Here is a 26,774-nt window from a genome sequence, read left to right on the forward strand (position 1 = left end):
AATGAGGGGGGATTTGATAGCTGCTTTCAACTACCTGAAAGGGGGTTCCAAAGAGGATGGATCTAGACTGTTCTCAGTGGTAGCAGATGACAGAATGAGGAGTAATGATCTCAAGTTGCAGTGGGGGAGGTTTAGGTTGGCTATTAGGAAAAACTTTTTCACTAGGAGGGTGGTGAAGCACTGGACTGCATTACCTAGGGAGGTGGTGGAATCTCCTTCCTTACAGGTTTTTATGGTCAGGCTTGACAAAGCCCTCGCTGGGATGATTTAGTTGGGGATTGGTCCTGCTTTGAGTAGGGGGTTGGACCTCCTGAGGTCCCTTCCAACCCTGATATTCTATGATTCTCTACTATGGCATAATACAGAGAAATCAGACATAGGAACTCATTCATATATGCAATTAGTCACTTCCATCCAGGTTCAAGCTTTCCTGTCTGCATACATTGTCACCTGGGTCAAAGCAGATACAGTAACTCCTCACTTAAAGTCATCCTGGTTAACGTGGTTTCGTTGTTACGTTGCTGATCAATTAGGGAACATGCTCGTTTAAAGTTGTGCAATGCTCCCTTAAAACATCATTTGGCAGCCACCTGCTTTGTCCACTGCTTGCAGGAAGAGCAGCCTGTTGCAGCTGGCTGGTGGGGGCTTGGAACCAGGGTGGACCGGCAGCCTCCCTATCAGCTCCCCGCTTCCCTAAGTTCCCAGGCTATCAATTGCTGGCAGTTCAGCTGTCCCTCCCCCCACTGCCCTGTGCTGCTCCTGCCCTCTGCCTTGGAGCTGCTTCCCGAGCCTCCTGCTTGCTATGTGGGGGGTAGGGGAGAAAGAGGGGGCCTAATGTCAGGGTGTTCCCCTCCCCCCTGCTCGTGCACCCCGCTTACCCCATCTTCCATAGAGCAGGGGGGACACACGACGGGGCTCAGGAGGGAGGGAGCTTCCTGGCAGCAGCTGCGGTCTCAGCTTGCTGATCTACTTAACGAGGCAGTGTATCTAAGAGTGAGATCAGCGTACTTAAAGGGGAAATGCGCATCTCTCTCACACACACATGGTATGTGTCTCTGTCTGCCATGCTGCCTCCCCTCCCTCCATTCGTGCTGCCTTGTAGAGTGTGAGGCTACATTAACGACGTGTTAATGCTTGAGGGCTCAGCCAATTGCTAGTTCATCATTTAGCGGTAAGGCATTCCCTGGGAAATATCCCACCCTCTGACTCCACCACCTCAACCAAGCTTCACAATCATCATCACTGTGTACCAATATTAAATTGTTTTTTAAAACTTATACTCTGTGTTTGTGTGTGTGTGTATATATGTCTTTTGTCTGGTGAAAAAAATTTCCCTGGAACCTAACCCCCCCATTTACATTAATTCTTATGAGGAAATTGGATTCACTTAACATCATTTTGCTTAAATTTGCATTTTTCAGGAACATAACTACAACGTTAAGTGAGGAGTTACTATATATGAAACACACAACAGCCCTGGACAGCCCTGTGGGGCACCCAGAGAAATAACAGAACCACTGAAAACCACAGAAAAAGAAAATAGAGAGGAGGTGTTTCATTCTGAAAGAAAGAAAGAAAGAAAGAAAGATCAAGCTGCTCAGATCCTTTTCTCGGCATCTCTTCCTCTTCCAGGACCAGCTTGCATCAACTATCTGGGATTGGACAGCTGCTGCTGCCCAAGCAGATTTCAGATATAAGAAGGCATGCTCAGATTTAGCAGAAAGAAGCAGGCAGCCCTTTCTTAATCTGTTTCACAGCTAGGTAGCAGGAGTAGAAGGAAGGGATACAATAATGATAGAACTGACACAACAACTGTCCTAGTGTTAGAACTTTCACTCATTGGCATTTATAACTGGATGAACTGTTTTGTGTGTGTGTTCACCAAGAGCAAAAAGATGGTTGAAGAGCACTAGGATCTTTGTGTATGTTTCCAGGAGCTCCATTGCACAGAAGTGTCAATATCAGATTTACCTTCTCATCACACCTCTGCATTCCATCCTCTTGATATGAGGCAGACATGAGAAAAACATGGCTGCTCTCAAAAGCCTATAAACAAGTTACTCTGATGTTTGGCAAGTTATACTTTCATCCACCTCAGGTGCGTAGAAGCCCTGTTGAAAATTACAGAACACATCTCCGAAGGGAAATCCCATTCTCTTACTAGAAATGGTAATGCAACCAGCTGAGGGAACATCACTGTCCTTTCTCTCACGTGCCATGACAGGTCTAACCAATGTTCAATCCAAGTGTGTGTTTTTGCGTTCCAGGTATTGCCAACTAGGAAAAAAAAAAACAAAAACCACAACACTCCCTGCAGGGGCCTCAATTGTCCGATAATAGCAAGTTTGTCTTGAGAGCTATTTTCTGTATCTGCTCCTGCAGAGAACGATGAATTTTCCAAACTAGTGCTGCTTCTCCTGCAGTACACAGGACGGATGGTGTGCTGAATGCACTATTCTAGGATAATACCCATAGGACTGAATGGTGATTTTCATTGGTTGGCTCTTTGGAGAATTTATGTTGGGTTTTCATCGTTGTTAGAGTTAAAGTAGATTCAGTGGCTGGGCACTCTCCCATCACTATTGTCTAACACAGCGGTCTCCAAAGTGGGGGTGCGCAAGACCACCCCTGGGGGTGCGCGGCAGGAGGAGGCTGCTGGCACAGAGCGCTGGTGGCAGCTCTCCTTTTTTCTTTTTCTTTTTCTTTTTTTTTTTTGCTTCCCTAGAGCTGGCCCTGGGGGCGCGCGATTCAAAAAGTTTGGAGCCCACTAATCTAGCAGCAATCTAGTGACTTCGACTAATGTGATTTTCTCTGCAGCCTTGTGGCTGCCCTCCTCCCCCTCGCCATATTACAGGTTTCTTTCCCCCACTGCTAACTGGTAGAGTAACCAATTACAGTGCTGCCATAAAAGTTATCTTCAGGTTTTGGAACCAATTTTCTCCTTGCCCGCTGTAGACCCTAACACAAACAGAGAAGCCTTGGATCCAGTGAATCCCATATCACTACGGGAATACTGAGAAATCTAAAGCCTCCCTGACCCAAAGGGTTGATAATTATCTTAAAGTAATCAATATAGCAGCTCGGTGCCCTGCCCTACATTTCAGCAGGTGAGGTTTTTGGTAAAAATGTGGCCTGCTGTGGCTCCCCACAGGCTATGTGACCAAGGCTTCTTGAGGGTGTTCTTGGGGACTTTAAATAAGAAACGACCATATAAGTTATTTACTTATGGTGAGTGATACACCTACAATACAGCAGGGTTATGTATTAGCCTAGTTATGCTAATTAAAAAAGCCACCCTGCCAATTTACCTGTCTGTGAAATAATCAGAACTGCCACTAACTAAAACAACATCAAGCCTCAACAAGCCTCCTTCCATACAGTGAGAGAAGTAAACTACCAGCAAACCCCTGCCCTCCTCCAAAAACACCACAGTTGCCTGAGCTGAAGCACTTCCCATGGCAGCATGGATGCAACACAAAGCCAATCTGGTTTGTCCTGGCTCATGATTTCTGAAGACGTGTTATTTTTGTGGGTCCACAACTTCTCACTGTAACTGCTTCTGACAATTTGCTGATGTTTGCATTTTTATCTTGGATGTGTGTCTCTCCCTGCAACAGTCTCAGGAAAAGCCAAACACTTTGTTTTATCACACAGGAAAAGTTGGACTGCAAAGTTCTGGAATATTAGTCACAGCCTGGCTTGTTCTTCTCTTTTATGGATCTGCTTGCTGCCAAGACCATTACATGGACATGTGGCTTGAAAGAGTAGAGAATGTGATGTAGTTGTACTAAGGGGCAAATTCTGAGCTCAGTCACACCAAGGGAAATCCATGATGTTATTATGGATTTGTCCTGGCAGGACATTTAGACCAGAATCTGGCCACTTGGTGTATAATCTAAAGGCCAAAGGATCACAGACATTAAAAAAAAAAGTGTGGTTAAACAGATAGAGAATTTCATTTTTTTTTCTGTCTAAAAGGGGCTCTCTGTTTGCACAGCTGTGCTTTCTCCTTTTCCCATTGACCTGTGCCTGGTGCTTTAAGCCATACTTTTCTGTGGCATTACGTTTCCTTCCATAGCAAGTAATTGTGTGGGTTCATTTTAAAAATGATTTCACTGCAGAACCAAGCAGAAGTAAGGTGATATCAGAGAGGGTATTTCCATTCCTGTTGAGATAGTATAACCTTTTCATCAAGGCCTGGGGTATCTGTCGTGACTGCTACCATGGGTCATCAGCAGGGACCTGAGACCTTAACCACTAGAAGTATGCGCTCCAACCATTTGAGCTAAAGAAGTAACTTGATTAGCTGCTAGCAACATTAGGCACTTAGTCTCTTATGTGGACCAGACACTACCATGGGACACATAGCACACAATAAATTGGGGGGAATGGGGGTACACTTCCATCATGTCCCAAAACCTCAGTAGCACTAGCTCATTTTTAACATCCACTTCCACTCACTCCACAGTTCTCCTAATCCATAGAACCCACATTTGGCGGGCAGTTGTCTCTACTATGCATGTGTATAGCTCCTGTAGACATGATGGGAATGGGATCCGTGGAGAATGTTGTGGCTTTTTCAGTTCTTGACTGTTCATTATGAGAGTCCCACACCAAAGTGTTAGGACCTGTTTTTCAATGCGGCTTAACCCAGCCTCTTCTAGTGTGTGTACAGCTTTGTATACCTGCACTCACAGTTTATGTGCACTATCATCTCTGTGTGCAGGTGAAAAAGTACACCAACGAGAGCCTGATCCAAAGCCCACAGAATCATAGAATCATGGAATGCAGAGCTGGAAGGGACTTCAAGAGGTCACTCAGTTCTACCCCATGCACTGAGGCAGGACCAAGTATAGCTAGACCATAACTGACAGGTGTTTATCAAATGTATTCTTTAAAACCTCCAATGATGGGGATTCCACAACCTCCCTTTGATGCCTATTCCATACTTAACTATCCTTATAGTTAGAAAGTTTTTCCTAATATTGAATTTAAATCTCCCTTGCTGCAGACTAAGCCTATTATTGCTTGTCCTACATTCGGTGGACCTGGAAAACAAGGGCTGTTACAAAGAGGACAGTGATCAATTAACATATTTGAAGACATTTTTCAGGGCCCCCCTTAATCTCCTTTTCTCAAGACTAAATACTCCCAGTTTTTTTAACCTTTCCTCGCAGGTCAGGTTTTCTAAATCTTTTATCATTTTCATTACTCTCCTCTGGACACTCTCCAGTTTATACGCATCTTTTTTAAAGTGGCACCCAAAACTGGAGACTAGTGCCAAGCAGGGCTTAATGATTACCTCCTGTGTCTAACATCGGTGTCATACAGTGCTACTGCCTAGTCAGTAATTCCCCATTTTGTATTTGCGCATTTGATTTTCCCTTCTAAATGAAGTGTAGTACTTTGCACTTGTCATTATTGAACGTCATCTTCAAGTCAGTGGGAGTCTCTCTCTTGACTTAGTGGGCTTTGGATCAGATCCCCAGTGAGTGCAGGTTATAGACTTTACATGTTCAAACACCACACGGTCCAATGAGCTTGTGGATGAAAACTCTTTTGCCTGTATATGCGTGAAGTAATGGATTGAAATCACCTGCACTGAAGCAATAGCGCACAGAAGTGCGCACTGATTCCAGATGGTACGAAACTCTGTGCACACTGGTGAGAGTTCTATTTTGAGTGATTAATTTCTACCTCTCTCTTACCGATTGATGCACTCTTAAAACGAACGTCTTCACACAACATCTTAAGAGCATAAATAGCCCTTTTGCATTAACAGTTTTGCAGCATGACGGAAGTTTTAATTGTAGATAGCCACAGATGAGCCCTGATTGGAACTACACACCTCAGCACAACATGACAGGCATGGAGAACAAACGTATTTTTTAAAATCATCATTATTGTTTAACTTTATGAATAACGCCAGAAGGCATCTACAAAAACCATTGTCCCCTCTTACCTTATTGTTTGCAAGGTACAAGTAATTCAGATTCTCCAGCTGTTCAAATGCCTCCTCTGGAAGCCCTTCAAACAACAGGAATGATTTACAGTCAGCACCCTTTGTGAATGAGAATGCTAGAGGGGCTTTTTTGTCTCCCAAAGGATATCTATAATGTAAGTTTTAAATATTTTTCAGAAACAACCTGACACATGCTTTTCATTGTTGTTTCATTTTCTGTTATTATAAAGGCTAAAGAGATTCATAAAAAGCGCTGTCTGAACAAAGCACATTGCTTAGCCTGTAGTAACGAGCGTGATGATCAGAAGATGTAAAAGAGTGCACGGGATTTAAGGTCGCTTGCTGTGGGATATATATTACTAACTGCACAGAGCATCCATGCTGCCTGGGAAGAAAGGACAGGAATCAAATGTGGATTTTCTTCCCTCCCCTGCACCTCAACATCTTTAGAGTTTTTTGGTTAATTTCTTTTTATGAACTTATAGAAAATTCTTCTCATAAGGACATAGTCTAAATCATAGCATATTTGAAACTTACGGCTCAGTCATGCACCCACTGAAGTTAATGGAAGAAGTTTCACTATTAACTGAAAAGGAAGCAAGACCAGGTCCTGAATCTATTAAGTAAAATTTTCATTTTGCTGTGCATTATCGATGTACAATGGCCCAGTGCTTCCACTCAAGCCTACTTGTACACCCTGAAATAGGAGGCTGCTCCCGTTATCCGTATGAGTAGTAGGGTGCACCTCACAGACAGGGTCACACCAGAGTGTGTGGACCGCAGTACCATTCTGAATCACACACCTTCCCCCTTTATTATCATGTGGCTCTTCCCCAGCCTCTCTTTTCTTCCTCTTTCAAAATCTGGCCTTTTCCTTATTAACTAAATGGCAATGTTCGAGTGCTTGACTTATCCAGCAAAACTTGCCTGAAGCAGTCAAAGTGGGTTGACAGAAAGGGTGGGAGTTATGTTATTTTTAATTAATATGGTTTGGTTCCAAAGGTTTTGAGTAATTTAGACATCAAATTAACTGAATTGAACTGAAGGAGTGAATTAAGGAGCAGGCTCTGTCATAGGGAATTTGTTCAGCATGCAGATATTTCTGGATCCAATTTGGATTGTACTGGTGCGCTCTAGAGGGACTGGAGGGAGTTTCCTGGATATGCGTGTGCTATGCCACAGTACATAATATTGCTGCCATGTCTCTTCCTTTGGTACAAGGAGGACTGCATTTTTATGCACTGAGCATTATTTTTCAGATGATGAAGTGCCTCCACGTTTTGTGTGCTGGCCAAAGGAGTGACACTGATTAGCCAGCCATTCTAATCATTTAATAACATCTGAGCACACGCACTGTTCCTCACGCCTTCCATCTGTGACTACTGACTGGCTTGTTGCAGTGCTCATCAGTGGCTCTCTATACTCTGATGCTTGGCTTTTCCAGCTTACCTTTCGAAGTGAGCCTGTTGTTCTGTAAATTGAGCGTTTCTAGTCTGTAAAGACGTGCAAGCTCTTCTGGAAAGATTTCTTCTATCTGGTTATTCTAAGGAAAGGAAGAATAGAAATCATCAGTTAAGTAATCAGAGAAGGACCCTAGCTCTTAACTTTTGGAAAGTTTGGATCTGGATCTGAATATCAAAAATAGACCCCTGACTATAAAGGCCAAACTCAGCTCTCAAATCTGACAAACCCAAAGTTAACAGAATTAGAAATCTTGCAAAGCCATGTTCTGCAGCTTGGGATCATCCCTAGAAATATCCAGGTCCTGTACTTCATGAGGAACAGGTTCTAGTAAAGCCTATAATGCCCTTAGGCAGAGACAAACCCTCTGAACAGCTGACAGGTAATTAAACCACAGCTTTACTCTGAAAAAAGACTATGTAAGACTGGCATATTGGGGGGGGGGGGTCCCCCAGGTTTATTTTCTGTCAGTGATTTTATTTTTTTAAATCAAACGCGATTGGTTTTATAAGTAGAATGAAAGTTTTTTTCCGAACTGCAAACTCACATTGAGATCTGAAAGTCAAGTTGGGTTCTATTTCTGACATGCCACCGCTAATAAAGAATCTGCCATCAGACTTTAGTTAACATTATTTTATAGTATAGAAGGCTTAATAGTGTTCATATTCGTATTAAACATGTATATTATGGTAGCATCTAGAGGCCTCAACCAGGTCAGGGGCTAAGAGCTATATATAGAAAATTACAGCCTCTTCTCCAAAGAGCTTACAGCATAGAATCCTGTCCAGTCTCCCACAGCCCATCTAGTGGGCTAACAGGAATTAAACTTCTGTTTTGACAGTAAAATAGCTCTAACTGGAACACACCTGGAACACATCTGTTGAGTAATAAGGTGTCATTTTACATTACAACTTTTCTGACTACAGCTGTGCATTGATTGACAACTCTGAATTTTCCATTGCAAAACTGTGCACTCCATCAATTTATCAAACATGATAAATACCAAAAATACACTAATTAGGGACCACAGGACACATTCTATACCAGTGGGAATCTGCAGTCACTGCATTGACTGTGGAATTACTTTGAATTCACACTGCTTTAACTAAGCGCACAATCTGACTCACGTTCTCCAGTAAAAAAGAATAATTATGAATGTGTTCCACTGGCCTGGCACTACAACATTTCAAAACTTATGAATGAATAGCAATCAACACTTGATCAAATGCTTGCCTGATGGGGAGCAGTAACACAGCATGTTGTCACTGTGGCGAGCAAGGAAAGGGAAGGGCTTAATTTTAAGGACTTTCAGTGAGATTTGATGAACACCAGCATTAATCACTTTGTCTTGAACACAACTGCCCTGCTCTACCAGAGGCCTCAGACGATGGATCAAAGGGAGGAAAAATATGCCTTTAATTAAATTGCAACTTACTAAACTTCTGCAAAAACCCCTTCTTGGCAAATGAAGCTACTGACAGCACAGTGTGAGTTGATTCATCTAAGGACCTGTCGACATGGGAAAGTTAGACTTGTATAACTAAGGCATGAATTTAATCCAGTCTAGTGACAGTAGCATAATCCCCTAGAAAGCACTCTGACATCAGCATGAGTGCCTTTATTACATTTAGTTTGTCAGTCACTTGGAAAGAGGTTTAACTAAAAAAAAAAAAAAAAAGCCACCCTCCAGAATGAGAGTCCACACAGAGGGTTATGCTGGTAACACTTTCCCATGTAGACAAGGCCTAAGAAGTTTAGAACATATATCCTCACACATGCATACCCTTGCCCTGAAAAACCACTCAGCCTCAATAAACATAACCATTATTTAGGGAAGTGAGCTTATTATGCCTACTGCCTTCCATTTTAAAATGACCCACTGGGATCATATTGCTGAACTTGGCTTGGATGAGGTCAGCACCAGCTGCGTGCAAGGGCCTCATCTATGGAATTCCCTTCCTGTGGATTCCCAACGAGGTCGCAAGATGGCTGTTTTCAGCCCTTGTAAGTTCTTCTCATTTGGATGATTTTGCTCATCATGACCATTTAACTTCCCATGTTTCTGTATAGATGGGGGTTTGGGGGATGTTTGGCACTGGGGGTAGGGGAATGCATCTGGGCCAGTGGATCCTGTTTATGATATTTCGATTAATAAGTGAGACGAGGGAACTTCTTGGCAGCTGCTGCAGTTACACCAGGGAAGAATTAAGCCTGGGTTTTCCAAAGGGAGAGCAGAATTAAGGATTATTATACACTGAAGGCTCTTATTTGAGGAAAAATTCTCCTCTGAGCCACAAGGAAGGTCTCAACTTTGATCATTTGCTCCCTTTACACAACCAGATCTCAGGGAGGTGTAATACCAGAGTTAAAGGTCTCCCATACCTGTCTGAGGGGAAAAAAACATTTTAAAATAAATGAATATAAACTTCAATGTAATTAATATTTGTCAGGCACAGAATCTTTCTGCTGATCAGATCGCTGACCTCTGAGGCAGGAAGGTGAAAGAAGAAACAGAAAGGGAAAATCAGAGAGCCAGAGATGCAAGCAGCCTTGGGAGCTAGGGGTAGGGAATCTTCTGGGGACTAATCCGTGGGCTGCCAGGGCACAGTGTGGCCCCAGCCTAGCCATCAGGGCTGCTGTACCTTGTGCTCCCCACTGTCTTAGACCACATGGGTCTTATGGCAGTGCGAAACAGCTGAGGGTAGGGATGCCCTGCCATACATTTTCTCTACCTGCAGCCAGTCCCAGAACACCCCAGCTCTGAGTCAAGTGGATAGGCCCCCACTGGCGCTATTCAAAGGAGCCATGGGATAGCGCTGAATCAGGCCTGCTGTTTTGGTGAACAATCCTGTTGTGTTTTATTTTACCTGCAAGGAAAGGTGGTTTGTTGACTCTGGTAAATCTATGGGAAATTCTTTCAGATCAATCCCTCCACAATCCACAACTCCTTCCTGGGTGCAGGTACAGTCTCTAGGGCAGTCCGGAGCCAGGAAATTAGGGTCTGGATTCAGTAATTTGGATGAATTTTCCAGAAACTCATTGTCTTCATCATTGTGACCATGGATCATGTTGTAGCTAAATACCAAAAGCCACAGCACCAGCAGGGATCTGCTGCTTGGAAGCATTTCCACTGAAACCAAACAAACATCACAGTAAGTGGGGAGTTAGTATTTTTGCAGGCTAAATACTATTTCTGTTGTAAAGCCCAACACAAACTACAAGTGGAAGGTAAAGGACCTAATCATTTCGGGTTGACTGCCACATAGCAGGCGATTTAAACAGTAAAAATCACACCAAATAGCAGAATGGGTCTAATTGCCGTGCGGGCAACCAAGCTAACATCTCAGCATCAGTATTGTCAACCCCACAGATTCAAAAATCCTGAGTCAGCCTCCCGACAATAAAGCGATTGGCAAAAATCATGAGATTTTTTATAAAGTTTATATTGTGCTTTTCTCTTTTCACTTCTAAATTGGTTGTGGTGATTTTGGCTCCCATTTCAGGAGCTCTCCCCCCAACATCTGCCTGTCCCCCTGCCCAGCAACTAATTCTGCCCCCTCAACTCCCCATCAGCACTGCCCTTCCAGTTTTACTTCTGCTCCTTCTGCAGCTCCTGGACCCTTTCACCTCCCTCACCCAGGCCTGGCAAGGACCTGCAGCAGGATTCCCTTTCCCCCTTTCCAGGCTAGGGCTGGGAGCAGCTCCAGGAGCTTTTTACCCCCCATTGTCCCTTCCAGTCTGGGAGGGAAGAGAAGGAGCAGTCCCTTTGCTCACAGGAAGAGAGGGAGGGAGCAGAGCTGCCCTAAGCTCTTTCTGCTTCCTTCCACCACCACCACCCACCCCTATTGTGAAGGTGTCAGGTTGCAAGGAAGGGAGGTAGAGAGAGCTCAGCCTGCATCCTGCAACAGCCCTGATTGGCTTTCCTTCTCCAGGAGCCAGAGAAGCAAGGAAAGCAGCCAATCAGAAGGGGGTTTCCCCCTCCAGGCAAAGCTAAAATTCAGGAGAGCACTGGAGTTTCTCGCATCATTACCGGACTGACTCCAGGCCCAGTGGAAACTGAGACTTGGCAATTAGTCAGCCCAGCTGTGGAAACCCTCCACCTGTCTGTATTATTGCCAGATGGCATTACGACCGTTCACGTTTAATTTGTTCCTCATAATGGTTTGCCACAGAGCCTAGCAGATCTGCCCTTTTAAGCACACAGAAGTATCTTGGTAAAGTAGGAATTCTACAGTAAGTGCATAAAAGAGGCTAAAGGACCAGGGGTGCAGAGGGTGGCTATTAAGAGCTCCATCTAAAGAGGAAGCCCTATGCAGTGCACAACAAGGCATTTTATTGGACCTACAGAACTCGGAAGTATGCTACATATTCTTGAGCACCATCTGCTGGACTTCATTAACTATTTACGCATAACACAGCAATCACACTTACAGAGCAGTGGCACTGGTGATTCAACAGACAACTCTTCATAGATACTGACCCACTGTTCCCTCCTATTTGTAATCACATCTCATCCCTGTGAGGATTGTAGTAGTTGTCATATGGAACATTAGGAAAGCATTTCATCTGTCCAGCTAAGGTACATAAGAACGGCCATACAGGGTCAGAACAAGGGTCCATCTAGCCCAGTATTCTGTCTTCCGACAGTGGCCAATCCAGGTGCCCCAGAGGGAATGAACAGAACAGGTAATCATCAAGTGATCCATTCCCAACTTCTGGCAAACAGAGGTTAGGGACACCATCCCTGCCCATCCTGGCTAATAGCCATTGATGGACCTATCCTCCATGAATTTATCTAGTTCTTTTTTGAACCCTGTTATAGTATTGGCCTTCAAAACATCCTCTGCCAAGGAGTTCCACAGGTTGACTGACTGCGCGTTGTGTGAAAAAATACTTCCTTTTGTTTGTTTTAAATCTGCTGCCTATTAATTTCACTTGGCAACCCCTAGTTCTTGTGTTATGAGAAGGAGTAAATAACATTTCCTTATTTACTTTATCCACAACAGTCATGATTTTATAGACTTCTATCATATCCTCCCCCTTAGTCATCTTTTCCAAGCTGAAGAGTCCAAATCCTATTAATCTCTCCTCATACGGAAGCTGTTCCATATCCCTAATCATTTTTGTTGCCCTTTTCTGAACCTTTTTGAGATGGGGAGACCACATCTGCATGCGGTATTCAAGATGTGGGCGTACCATGGATTTATATAAACGCAACATGATACTTTCTCTCCTATTATCTAGCCCTTTCTTAATTATTCCCAACATTCTGTTTGCTTTTTTGACTGCCGCTGCACATTGAGTGGATGTTTTCAGAGAACTATCCACAGACTCCAAGATCTCTTTCTTGAGTGGAAACAGCTAAATTAGACCCCCTCATTTTCTCTGTATCTCTAGATGACCCATAGTATCTGAGTACCTCATGGTCTTTAGTCTTTTTATCCTAATAGTGCCCCGATGACCTAGGGGGAATTAAGGCACAGAGAGACTTGCGCAAGGTTACACAGAGGTTTGTGGCAAAGTTGGGACTTGAGCCTTGAGCTCTCCAGCTCCAGACTAACACCCTAACCATTAGCCCATTCTTACTCTCCCTTTATGTATTTTCAGTTTCTTTTAAAGCAATTTAGGAGCTGGAAACAAGGAGAGGAATAAAGGTCATGTGACTGGGCAGTGCCATGTCGACCACAGTTTGAGAACCACTGCATTATTGTTTCAACGTGTCTCAAGAATGGCTACCCTGGGCGCCCTGTGGCTGCAGGGGTAGCAGCATCCGCTGAACTAGCCCCAGCTACTGAAGTAAGTTATTCCCTTTCTCACACTGAGAAACGCCAGGTCCTTGGGGAGATTTATATATGAGGTTATGCAATGTTATTCTTATGCAACTGTTGATCATAATGTTCCACAAAGTTTTGCATATGGAAATAAATTCCCATCACTACACAGTGCCCTGGTTAATGTAAACAAGGTGTGCTGGAAAATAGTGACTCATGCTGTCAGGATGGCCCTACACTGGGTCTGTTTTATATGCATTGAACTGTAATGAAATCTTGAGCTACTGCAGTAAAATATGGTCTGGATCGTCCATTGATTTTGGACAGCAACATTTATCTGAACCTTAGAGCCTTGGCTATTATTCAACCTCTATCTTTCTGGCTGCAGGTTGGAATAATCTAAACAGAAGTTAAATATCTGCCGAATCAGCCAGCTGGCGCAGGCCCAGCTCCCTCTGTTTCATTCTTAGCACGTCTCAGGTTTCATAGATGATAATTTGCAGTAAGAGCTGGTAGTGGCCTTTATTTTATCCTTTCTTCTTTTTTCAGTCCTGCAGAGGATGCAGCATTTGAGACAATGTGATCTAGGGTCTACTGCATGCTCCAGCCAGTTCCAAACATGGAAGGTCCTGGAACAGCCTTTCTGGGATAGCTGGTTCGTATTGATACTGTTCCTTCAAGATCCAAACATAATGGGTTGTCGCCCTTAATATGACATAATTACTCCATTCAGCTCTGACAATCAATGCTTCTCTTTTGAGTTCAGAAACAAGAATCTCTCAGAGCCAGGTTTTCAGATGCTGTGAACTGGGAGACCAGCTGTTTTTGAGCAAGTGAGAATCTGGCCCTCAGACGCATTGGGTTTGTCTATGTTGCAGTTAAACACCCGTGGCTGGCCTGGGTCAGCTGTCTCAAGATATGTCTACACTGCAATGAAACACCTGCGGCCCTGCAGCTGGCCCCAGTTTAGCTGACTTGGGCTTGTGGGGCTCAGGGCCTGGGGCTATGAAATTGAAGTGTAGACCTTTGGGCTCAGGCTGGAGCCTGAGTTCTGAGCCCCTCCTCCCTTACAGGGTCCTAGACTCTGAGCTCCAGCCTGAGCCTGCATGTCTACATCAGAATTTTACAGCCCCATAGAACAAGCATGAAGCAGCTGACACAGGCCAGCCCCCGGTGTTTAATTCCTGTGTATGCCTTTGTTTTTACAAAACTTTAGGCACTCCAGATTTGTTGCCAGTTTAATTGGTGTAAATCGAAAGTAAATTAATGGATTTGAATGGAGTTACTCTAGACGTCTACTTGTGTGAGATCAAAATGTAGCGCAGTGCGTCTGCTAGCAGTGAGGCAGGTCGAACTCTAGAATATTTAGTTTCAGAGTAGCAGCCGTGTTAATCTGTATTCACAAAAAGAAAAGGAGGACTTATGGCACCTAGGAGACTAAAATTTATTTGAGCATAAGCTTTCGTGAGCTACAGCTCAGTAAGTGAGCTGTAGCTCACGAAAGCTTATGCTCAGATAAATTGGTTAGTCTCTAAGGTGCCACAAGTTCTCCTTTTCTTTTTGAGAATATTTAGTGCCAGACCTGACCTCAGAAACCTGACACAGCGAATTGGTTTATTGCAATCCATCGTTGTTACCTAATCTTTCCTGATGTCTTCTGAAAGTATTGAAAAGCTAGAAAAACCACAATTTCTGCTTTTTTTAAATCATATATTGATTTGTTTTTATAGCTGATGAAAAAAGGACTAATTAAAATATTTTAAATGTCAGCCAGAGGCAGCCCTGGTGTAACTACATTGAAGTCAATGCAGTAGAACCAACTTACACCAGAGCTATAGTTGACCTGACCGTTTTTGGACTCAAACTAGTGCTTTCTGACACTTTTACATAGACATCAGTTGACTAAAGCGAGGTGAGAGTGTAAAATCTGGTATCATGTTCTAATATGCGAGAGGAAGTCTCACACTGCTGCCATCAATATGTGCTTTTCTGCTACAATGCCTTTGAAGTGATTATTGCTATGGTGCCACAGAGTGACACTTTGGATAAGGAACATCTGCTTGCTTCTGGAGTTCAGGAAGTAAATGTAGGCATGGATTTTGATTTCTCTTAGTTCAAAGAAAGCTTGAAGAGACTAACCCTGTTAAGATCACTAAGAGCATAATCCAAAACACATTAGTTTACTAAGGGCCTGATCCAAAGCCCCTTGAAGTCAATGGAAAGACATCAGTGAACTTTGGATCAGGCCCTGTGCCTCAGAACAAAATTGCAATTGTATTGGAAGTCAGTGCAGGGTTTCTTCTGGGTTGTGTCTGCACCTTCTGATTTCATTGTGCACGGTCCCACATAGAACCAAAATTTACTCCATCACATTGCAGCTACCATCATCCACTGCAGTACCAGCAGCCCAGTGCTTCAGCAATCAGTCTCAAGCAGCAAGGGAAGTTGCAGGAGTCAGTTACACTGTACAGTAAGGAAGATGATCTGAACAAACAGCATAAGCATGTTCTCTATATTTCACCATCATGTCTACAGTTCTCCACACTCAACCTCACAAGACAGTCTCAATTTTAAAAAACATGATCTTCATTTGTTTTTAAGATCAGCAGGTCATGTGTATTTGTTATTTGAATTAAATGTCTTTTCTAAAGGCTGTAGCTAAAAGGCAGGCTTGTTCAATGCTCTCAGTGTACCAAACTGTTACAAAATAAAGTGCTAAAACAACTCACCGTTGTTGACAGAGATCAAATGAATGGAGAAAAGCGTTTCTCTTGCCCCCAAAGGCTCCCCTTAGTTCATGCCATGTCAGTTACACACACTGAGCTCAGAAAGATATTTTCCCTTTCCCAAGTCAGATCCTTTCCAGATGTGAGCAGCAAAACTAGAGCGAGAAATAGGCACCCGTCTCCCAAAGAGAATTTCCTGTCCTTTCCAGTGAAATCGGAGAGGAATTTTCCAAACTTACCGAATGGGAAAATGTGAGCAGAGATAAGGGGGGAAGCAGCTGTAGTCTGAACATAAAGACTTGGACAAGGAACAACCTCCAGTCTCTCTTGTCAGCACACTTTGCGAGACCAGCAAGAGATGCCAAAAAGAGGAGCAATTTAAAGAACGGATGGAAGGGAAGCAAAGGCTGTACATGCTTAACATTTCACTGCATGATATTTACATTGTCAGTGCAACTTCATTAATTTATTTATTTATTTAAGGAGCGTGCCAAATTCTGGATCTCCCACCCACCCTGCTGTTGGGGCTGGCTGAAATGAACAAATTCTTCCCATCTTTTCCTCTCTAGCTCTCCTTGATTTTCACCCCATCAGCAGATCTTCAGGGACTAGAGAAAGCCTGCAAAATCCCAGAAACCTCAGGATAGAATTCCAGAATCTGAGAAATAAAAAATCCTTCCTTCTTCCCCAGTCCATCTTCCTCCTCTTCACTCCCCGCATCCCAGCATTTCACTCACCTCTCCCTCCCTCCCACCCCCAATAATCAGTTTTGGTCGGGATCATTGCATTTCCTGTTCACTCTCCCCTTTGCAGGAGGGAGATGAGCTGCTCTTTAGAACATAATTAGCTCTGAGTGCAGTAGCATTTCCAGGCAATGTGATGGGTTTTTTTTACACCAGGAGTGGGTTATTCCAGTCAGAGGTGGCATACTGTAAAGAAAACAATCTGTTGCGTGAATGGTCTGCTGTGCCCTGTACTGTACCTGTAAGAAACCTGCAGGCAAGCTCTCCCTGCTCGGAAAAAGGCCTTCCTGGTCCTTGCTGTGCTCCAAAAAAAGACTCTTCCCTTCAGACTCCAGCTGAACATTTAGTTAACACCGGTTCAGCTGTTTTGTCCCCCTCTTCTTCCAGGCTTGTATAATCAACTGGAACTGATCCACCCCAGACCATGAGCAGGTTCCCAGAAGTCAGTGTGGGAAGTGTGTGTTATTTTTTTTTAAAAATTGGCTGCTGTGTTTTAAAATGATTCAGAGATCTAGGATTTATTCCGCACTTCCCACCCTCCTCTGCCACAGTCCCCATTGTGTGACCCCCTAGACCACACACAACAAAGGCAACACAAAGCAGCAATCTGTTTTCAGGGAGCAGAAGACCATTATGGAGGGGTCTGGTGCTGCTTTGCTCAGAGTAACGTGTGCCTCTGAAAATCAGATTATGCAGAGAGGAAAAGCAGGAGGTCAATGGCAGCCTAACTCATTAATCATTTTAGAAAAAAGACATAAGTGAGAGGGGGCAGGACTTGTTCTCTCTTGGGAATGATATTTTTCCTGAGGCTTGTGCTTTGTTTTAGATTAATCATGATTCAAGATACTCCCAAACTGTTGCTTTCCGCACTTGCTTATCCCCTTCTAGCACACCCCATCTGTGCTCTTTCCTATGTGCTCAGCCCCCAGTCCCTTTGCATTTCCATTATGAGAATCTGCTAGACAAACCCCTCTCAAACCAGTCCTTTAATCATGCCAAGTCTGAATTTGCTTCAATGACTATTAATCCAAACTGAAGGGCATGACTCCCATATACTTATGTAACCATTAGTATGCGATTGTAGCCATCAGTTAGATGAGATCCCCTGTGCAGACATATAAAGGAAGCTGTGCCTGCCCCCAGCGAGCTGACAATCTAAGCCTAAGGAACACATGCAGAAAACATTTCCAGCCAAACTCATTTAGTGTAATGCCCCACCTCTAAGAGTGCCATACCCAGTTGATAACATTAGCAGTTAACACCTGCAAGGAGGAGTATTTTTAGCCTGAAAAGCTTAAGTACCAAAATTTAAATCATGATACAATCCCTTCTGCAGGTCACTGGGATCTGCAGAAATAGGTCCTTAAGCAGTCTGGTTTTGACAGGACGACTACCTATTTAAAAAAAGAGAACGAGGAGTACTTGTGGCACCTTAGAGACTAACAAATTTATTAGAGCATAAGCTTTCGTGATCTAAAACCCATTTCATCAGCTGCATGGAGCAGAAAATACAGTAGGAAGATATATATACACAGAGAACACGAAAAGATGGGGGTTGCCATACCAACTCTAAGGAGACAAATCAATTAAGGTGGGCTATTATCAGCAGGAGAAAAAAAACCTTTTGTAGTGATAATCAGGATGGCCCATTTCAAACAGTTGACAAGAAGGTGTGAGTAACAGTAGGGGGGAAATTAGCATGAGGAAATAGTTTTCAGTTTGTGTAATGACCCATCCACTCCCAGTCTTTATTCAACACTAATTTGATGGAGGCTCCGACAGTGTTTCTTTACCAATATGATAAATGATCAACAACCTAATTTCAGTTGATAAAAATAGTGACATATTTCAAAAAGAAAAAGATTATTCACTGAAGCCCACAAACAAAGGGGAAACTTTATAAAGGTTTAACTGCTGAAGCTGAAGTTTTTGCTCATATGAGCTGGGAACCTGAAACTACTAAGCCTACTGCCTGAAGTAGAAGTGTTGTTTTTTTAAGGCCTTTGATACCAGAAAAGTTATTTTCACTATATAGAAGAGGCTAGTAGTCAAACATTTCCTGTGCAATACTTCACTGCCTGCAAGGGAGAATCAGAGAGATGGGGGAAAAGGAATCAGGTTAACACAAAAAGCTGGGGTACTTGAAATAGCAGCCTGCTAGAGTTCCACCACTTCATTCAGTTTGGAGCACTCTGTCAATGCAGAGATGCATACATTCTGAGGGCCAGGAAAACAGATGATCAAAAGGTATGGAGGATCTTAGTTATGAGATGGTGAAGAGCTTAAGTCTATGTTACTTGGAGAAGACAAGGTTATGATGGCAAACAGGGAATCTTCTTGTACGTACAGGTTCTTAAAGAGGTGACAAAGGCTTCAGTAATGATCTATTTATTTTATGCAACATATGAGAAACACATGGCCAGTCTGGAAATGAAAGACACCTGCAAACCAAGTTTAGGTTACATCAAAGAAGGACTTTGCCCCCATTCCCCATCACCAGTGGATGAAGCAAGTGATTCTTGTGCACAAGCAGAGCTTAAATCACCACCTAATTTGGGGTCATGAAGGAATTTCATTCTACCGCACATGAGCAGGGAACTTAGTGGTTTTCACCTCTCACTAACACTTGAACAGATTCTTCTCTATTAGGATAAGATGGGGCGTAAACATCCCGTGTGATCAGACTGTTGTGGCTATAAAAGGTAAGAACATTGTACAATGGGGGAATCCTGATTGTGTTTGTCTGTTTTCAATATACTACACAAAAACACTGTTGTGAGAGAGTTAAGGTTGCTCTATACACAACACACTTAACACAAAACCAAGAAAACAAAAAGTTAAATCATCCAACACAATATGCCTTTTATTCCTCAACCAAAACACACACACCTCACTACTAGAATGACCTTTATAACAATGCCAACATGGCATCCTAATGGGCAGAGTTAAGGTTGTGCCAACTTGTCAATATCGCCTTCCCAAGACCACCACCAACATTAAGAGCCAAACTTCCCCCCAGCAGTCACTCCTACTCTCTGTTCTGGAAAAACATTCATATTTGGGGAAGAAGTTAACTGATCTTCTTGAAATTGTTCAGAAAATTCAAGCTATACTCAGAGATTATATGCCAAAAGTTTGGGGCAGATGCACTGTTTTTCATACAAAACAAGCTTGAACTTCCATTTTAACTGCAAAACACACAGCCTTAACTATGACTGTACAGTGGTGCTGGCATATGATGTCCTGCTAAGAGTATAGCTTGGTCTACTTAATTTCTCCACGCCTGAGGGTTTTTAGAAGCCCAATAAAAGAGACATTAAGGAAACGTGTATCTTGTATGCATTACATCCAGTAGTATAGTAGTGGAGAAAGAGTGAAGGATTTTCCTCCTTTAATACAAGTTATGACAAGGAGATGAGGAGAGGGAGAACAGCAGAAGGACTGAGACAGTAGTGTGAGACCGCTAAGGTATTTCTGCCCTTTGGCTAATATTCTGAAGCACTGCAGAAAAATCAACACTCCAACTGAAAAACCAGGGCCATGTGTAAAACCTGGGATTTCTCTGCAAATTCAGGTCTTAGATCTGGATGCTCTTCAACTTGGTGGCAAACATTTCTTCCCCTGCATCCTTTTCCAGCTTACTTGATAAAAGTGAGCCAAACTCTGTGCAAATTTGTTTTGCATGTCAAGCAGGCTTTCCTTTTATATTCATGTTATGCTATTTACATCATCTCCATTTGCAAGTGAGTGTTTCTGTCCCAATTCTTGATTGTTAACAATTGCTGTGATCCATATCAATTCATGACCTACCTTCTTTATACTAGGAAGTTTACCCACTGGTTAAAGGGGCAGCTGAACCGGCTCTGGAAACCAAGGTTAACTGCAAGTGTAGCCAGGACCAAATCATTTTAATCGCTGTTTCAGAAACCATTACACTGAGCATACCGTAAAATGTAACTCTCTTTATTTAATGTTTTCAGAAGTACAGTGGTGACGTAAGGTACTATTATAACATGACAATGCATATACCAGTGGAAGAAACTGGCAGTATCACAACACATGGCAAGATCCCCAGTGTTGTGATTTTGTTTCACTGGATCATATTGTGGCTTCAGAATGAGCAGAATGCTCCGAGGATTCTAGAGTGGAGTTCTGTTTACGTTTATGCAACAATACAGCCTGCATTATTTTAATTTAGGTACAATTAGAATGTGTCATTATTACAATTTACTGTAGCTTGTGTGTATACCAATTACATCTGTTTCCTTTATCATTCTAAAGGGTTCAGTAAATACTTTGTATGCAGTTCCTATATATCAGGAGCAAACATTATGTGGCAGATAGAGGCCTATAAATGAAAAGTGGAGTACCAAACTGAAATTTTAAAAGACTTTTTGCTCTGAAAGAGTTGAAATCTAATCTTTCATTGAAACTGTGTGTCAAAAATGCTGTTCAGAGTTCATCTGCTGAGTACCAAAATGCAAAAGGAAAGTTTTGCAGAACGGGAACAGTCACTTAGTCTTAAGAATAAGTGCATGATTAAATGCAAGAGATTGCTTTCTCTGACTTCAGTTCCAGTTTTTGCTGATTTGGATTATTTTCAAGTAAGGATTGTTGTAGGATGGTTGAGATATCGTCTGCAGATGGACCCATGACTGTCAAATGTGTCAAAATACCTACGAACCTGCTGACTGGATATGATTTTGATCTATAAACTTTCTGAGCTTGAAATTAGTAGCATTGGGCAGTTATTTGTTTGCATAAAGGAGATCTATCCAAACCCCATTGTATAATGGCAGTGTTTTCTGAAGGGAAGTCGCTCACTTGGATTTGCCAAGAAATTCTTGAGTAGCTCCAATGGGTAGGAACCAGTCAGACCACAATCTTCAAAAAATGAAGATACAGAAGAAACCATTGCTTCCGGCTATCGCTGCTGGCCTCTTGCCATATGCTGCCACAATGACTGACAAAAAGGCCCAGGGGCAGGAGGACAGAAATGTGCAATGTCTGAGATACAACAGCTACAATCAAGTGACCTCTAGCCAGTCAACAACTCTGTTCACATTTAATAGCTGAGCTAACAAACCCACTGGCTAATCTTTTCAACCACATACCAGGCTCAGGAAGCTGAATGAAAACCACCCGGAGTATCAGCCTTTTGGGTTTTGTATTCTTTTCCAATTTTTTACTAGTAGAGGGATACTTCTATCTTAACATGCTTGTACTTGGGTGTTTGATTTTTTTAACTTCAGAAGATGGCTGGTAGTGGGCATGTGGATAGAATCCACAGAATTTGAGAACATGTCCATAGAATATTTCCTTAAACACCTAAAACTGCCCCAGGTTAGCATTGCTATCTAAAGAATCACACATATTTCAGGGTTTCGGGGTCATATGCTTAAATCCTGAAACTTATTTTCATCTAAACTTTTGTAAGTGCAATAAGCTGTGTCATCTTCAATTGTATTGGAATCTTTCAGGTAACTCTGTTTTAGAGGAGATGGGAAAGATTGTTGCCTAACCATCTGTAATTTAGGCAGGGGATGCCACACTGGGCATCAGAAAGCTTCAGCCTGTGAGTGATCTAATCCTCCCTGTTGCTATGACAAATATATCAGTTATTTTGGGGCTGATAGCCAAGACGGTCTTTCAAATTATTAGGTAAAGCTTTTTAAGAATTATAGGTTCATTTGGTATGGTTTAATCAATCTGATACTTAGATTAATTCAAAGATTTGATGTTAATCCATTTTATTTTAATTTCATAGAGTCATAGTATCATAGAAGATTAGGGCTGGAAGAGACTTCAGGAGGTCATCTAGTCCAACCCCCTGCTCAAAGCAGGGCCAACCCCAACTAAATCATCCCAGCCAGGTCTTTGATTCATTTATATGTATTTTATGCTTTTTGCTTGTTTAGTTTAGCCAACAAATATATAAAATCAGAACCTTATGTGAGATATTTCTTCCCCAGACACTGGGTTCTCTACAATGAATCCTGCAGTAGATAATAGACTACTCTGTCACCCACTTGGTGGTGGTCCATAGAAAAACTGGCCCCAATAGTCATCACAATATGCACCATGAAAATCAATTTGTATAATAAAATATGACAAAAAGCCACACACAACAGGAAAAGCATATTTAATTTTCTATTAAACATTTGACCAGAATACATTATTTCTCCAAAACCAAATACAAAGGAATAAGAATTTTTTACAGTATTAGGTAAGAACTTAAAGAGAATTATCAACTCGAGGAAAGTATTTAAACAAAGCAGATTTTAATATGTTATCTGATTTTCCCCATTATCTTATTTCAAGGTGATGAGGCATTACAATTAATGCTGTGAATCTCAAAGCAAGTTTTGGTCTAACCACTAATTTTGAATGTTTTTATTTACTTACAGAGGTTGGGGTTTTTTTTTAATTTCCAAAGCAGCAGTATGGAAAATATTTTAAAAGCAGATTCCCAAGAGTTTAAAAAGAGTTATGTAGCTGTAGTGATCCCTCTCAAAAATAATTTTAATTAAAGAAGCAATTTGTTATAAAGTTCAATGACAGCAAAGTGACCTTTCTCATTAATAATATGTGAGGCTTTTAAAAATTTCAGACTGGTTAACACCAATTTTTGTTCATATAATTCCTTGCATTATACTGTTTATAACCATTATGAGTGTCTCAGTTTAGTCTAAAGTCACAATGACTACATTCACTTTGCACTAGACAGATATATGGAGTTCAGCAAGACAGTACTGAAATCTCTATTAACACTCTATTAAGTATAGGAAAGATGAATCTGATTACCCAAATTTAGAAAAACCTGTACTACTGTTACTTTCCATGTCTAGTTCCACTCTAAATGTTGACATATATATATATATATATATATAAAATCAAGTCTTGTGTGAAGTGCAGTCAAATGAATTCAAAGTTTAGCTTTGCCTGGCTGAAGCTGTAGGCTCTGAAGCTTCATAGCCATGCCCATGTTCCCAGAAACCTTCAATTTACCTTGAAAGAAAGCCTGCGAAGATGAAATGAAGAATGTTATTTTGTCCTTTGGATGCTTCTAATCCTTTCAGGTGACAATGTCTTGTCCTTATTGCACCACTTCATCCAAGGTTTATACTTAATATTCTGAGGCTTTAAAATAGTATGGCAATACAGAATATGAAAAGACTTTGTAGCATGGGCTGTAATTTCTTTAAAGACCAAACATATCACCTCTGTGGCACTTACATGTAGACTCAGTTAAAGAACCAAGGAAAGAAAAAAAAAAAAAGGAAATCATATGCCTGCTTCTCTACAGCTATTCCCCATATCAAAATACTGCATTATAAACTGCTTTACATATTTTACCTTTTAAATACTGAATCCAAAATGGGATTATAAAGGAAACCGCCAACCCCAACCATCTGTGAAGAACGTGAGAAGAGAATATCTAGAATATGGGCATTTGAGAATTAGGTCCCAATCCTGCAGAGATTTATGCATGTGAGCAGTCCCAACAAAGTCAATGAGATGATTTACACATGTAAAGTTAAGCACATATGTAAATCTTTTCAGGATCAGGGCCTGATTGAACTTCCTGAAGTTTATATATAGTGCTACACAATTGTGGTATCTAAGCAGTGAAGTATATTAAATGTCAGAAGTCTCCTTCACTACATAAGGAACGACTTGGACCCCACAAAAGCATGTCAGAACCCCTGAAATTTCAATCACAGACCACAAAACAGAGTTAATGGTTACTTCAGACAAATTATATAAAAATATTGGAAAGCAAAAGTGTATTTGGAAAAATTAGGACTTCAGTATTCTATCTAAATATCTTACCAGGCTTGGCAAAAAAGTTTTGGGATTGTTTTTTTTTTTGTTATATTCTCAGCTTTGCAAAGCAAGTGTACAATGCAAAGAGAAGTTAATTTTCATAAATTTCATTAAGCCACCATCATATATGTTGGAGGGGGCTGGTGATGAGGAAAGCCAGACATTCCCAAATTGAATGGGATGGCTAACTACTTCTTTCTTTCACTTCAGACTGCTTCCTTTCTATATGCCATGAAGCCTCCTCATAAGTGATTCATAGGCTACACACTGGAGTTCAGAGTGGAATATGCTTAACATCAACTGAAAAGCATTCCGAGACTGAGCATTATTGGCACTACTGTCCCCAAACAACATTAACTGCTCTGTAGTGACACCATGCAGTAACTATATGATTCTGATAAAGGCACTTTAGGGTTTAGGGTTATGTGGATTAAATGGATTTTTAAAGAGAGATTTTTTGTTCTCATCCCCATACTGTGTCAGTACAGGACGGTTATGGTTGTTTGGATTTCCATACTTTCACATATTTGGATATTTAAGTTTAAGGTTAAATCTGAATTATTGGGTTTGCAACATTTGTTATTTGGGATAATTAGAAAATCCCTATAATGTATTTTACCCTAAATTAGTGGCGGGTAAATTCAACCTCAACTCCATTTTATCACACTGTTAGCCTGGGAATTTCCTTGAGTACTTTTAATAATAAAACTCAAGGAAATTCCCAGACAAAAAACGTTATATATGAACCGCAAGCAAGAATACCAAAGAGAATGTTACCCTGAGATATTTCTGATGGTTTGAAAATATAGAGTAGCCACTTAAAATTAAAAATAATTTAAATTTTTAGTCCAGATTCACCAGTATGTTCTGATGGCTTTATGCCACTCTGAAGCAGAGCAAATCAGCAGGAGCATACTGGCCAATTCAACTGGGGGTTTTTTGGTTTGGTTTTTTTACAGCTGCCTTGCATCACAAGAGCAGCACAAAATAGCCACAGCATATACTTCTGTTTCCTTCTTTCCCAAATTCTCCCTGCTGCTTGTGCCTGCCTATATCTCCCTGTAAACTACACCAGTTTCTCCCTCCTTTGTGCACCCCACAATCCCCTGCATACAGATAATAATTTCCCCCTCTTCCTCTCCTGCAACCTTCAGACCTCAAATTTCCCCTCCTGGCCTACCTGGTGAATACATCCAGTATAATACGTAGCTTTTCAAAACAAATGTTTAGGATTAAAGGTCTTTCTTGCCTTTATTTCAAAAATGAAAGTTTGTGTGTCACAGAAACTAGTTAATAAAAATCAGAGAAACTCAAGAATCGCCCTCTTTCTCAATGGCCATCCTCTCCCATGGTTCTCAATGGGACAGAGCATTAGCTGCCACCCTCAGTCAAACTGACCACTGCCACCACTTGTTTCCAGTAAGTGAAGCCCCGTAAACTATCAGAAGGCAGAGAGGAACACTATGAGAAACAATCCCTTATAAAAATGACCATCTGAGAACAGCCAGTGTCTTCAATCCCATTGAGAATAATGGGAGATGACAGCCATTTTGAAAGAGACCAGTTCTATGTGAAATTCTGTGCAGAAGAACAAAATTCTTCATCATCTCCATGCTAAAGGAGAAACTTTCACTTATGAAGAACAGGGAAAAAATGACCATTAATCCTAAAATTACTCAAAGAACTCATTTTAAAGTAATAAAATTTGCTTGTAAACTAATTAATATATTTGCTCGTAAAGTCTTACAAAATTGTAGTCTGTATTCAAAGAGTGAATGCTGTGATTTTGGTGAGGATATGCTGTATTCTTTGTACACAACAAACTGGTTGAATCTCTGGTTTAAGTGCAAAAATGCTCAATTAATCCTTAACTATGGAACTGTGAGTGGCACTTTCATAATTTCTAAATGTCCCAGTAGTGCAGTTACAAAACAGCAGGAATTTAATAAACAGAGTTTCAAGAATGAGAGAGTAACATTTCTAGAAGCAATATATGACTTGCGTACCTACAGAATCTTAGAATTGTGGCACAGTAAATTGCCTTGTTTTAGACTGTTCAGTACTTAGGTGTTCTGTGACTAGTGTACTTTCTACTATTCATTTCTTCATCATGTAGCCTTGTTATAGTCAGGCTGAATCATGAAGCAATTCCAAAACAGGAAATTATTTCATTGCACTTACTGCCAGGTAAACATTCTGCCAAGTACACTGGAAGTACGTGAGTGTAAAACCCTATATTTGCTATCCTTTAGATCTAACAGGTGTTCAAAAATACTCTTGCATA

The 26,774-nt window shown here is 41.6% G+C and overlaps 2 protein-coding genes across 4 annotated transcripts in view; both read right to left on the reverse strand.

The window, feature by feature from the left end:
* PODN (podocan) overlaps positions 1 to 16,976 on the reverse strand; it is a 41,474-nt gene extending 24,498 nt beyond the window's left edge. Inside the window, exons 1-4 of one of the 2 annotated variants that reach the window (XM_074962310.1) lie at positions 16,903 to 16,976; positions 10,291 to 10,553; positions 7,412 to 7,505; positions 5,963 to 6,027 (exon numbers count right to left, since the gene is read on the reverse strand). In XM_074962310.1, coding sequence (XP_074818411.1) covers positions 5,963 to 6,027; positions 7,412 to 7,505; positions 10,291 to 10,548 — 417 coding nt within the window. In that variant the 5' untranslated portion in view covers positions 10,549 to 10,553; positions 16,903 to 16,976. Of the gene's footprint in view, positions 1 to 5,962; positions 6,028 to 7,411; positions 7,506 to 10,290; positions 10,554 to 15,923; positions 16,065 to 16,902 lie in introns of those variants that run through there. The other variant, XM_074962309.1, reaches the window with a different exon arrangement.
* Positions 16,977 to 22,788: 5,812 nt separating this feature from the next.
* SCP2 (sterol carrier protein 2) overlaps positions 22,789 to 26,774 on the reverse strand; it is a 51,236-nt gene continuing 47,250 nt past the window's right edge. For both annotated transcript variants that reach the window (XM_074961719.1, XM_074961718.1), the window contains exon 16: positions 22,789 to 23,684. In XM_074961719.1, coding sequence (XP_074817820.1) covers positions 23,589 to 23,684 — 96 coding nt within the window. In that variant the 3' untranslated portion in view covers positions 22,789 to 23,588. The remainder of the gene's footprint in view (positions 23,685 to 26,774) is intronic.

The sequence above is a fragment of the Natator depressus genome, chromosome 8 (genome assembly GCF_965152275.1).
Source record: "Natator depressus isolate rNatDep1 chromosome 8, rNatDep2.hap1, whole genome shotgun sequence".
NCBI classification, from domain to species: Eukaryota; Metazoa; Chordata; order Testudines; family Cheloniidae; genus Natator; species Natator depressus.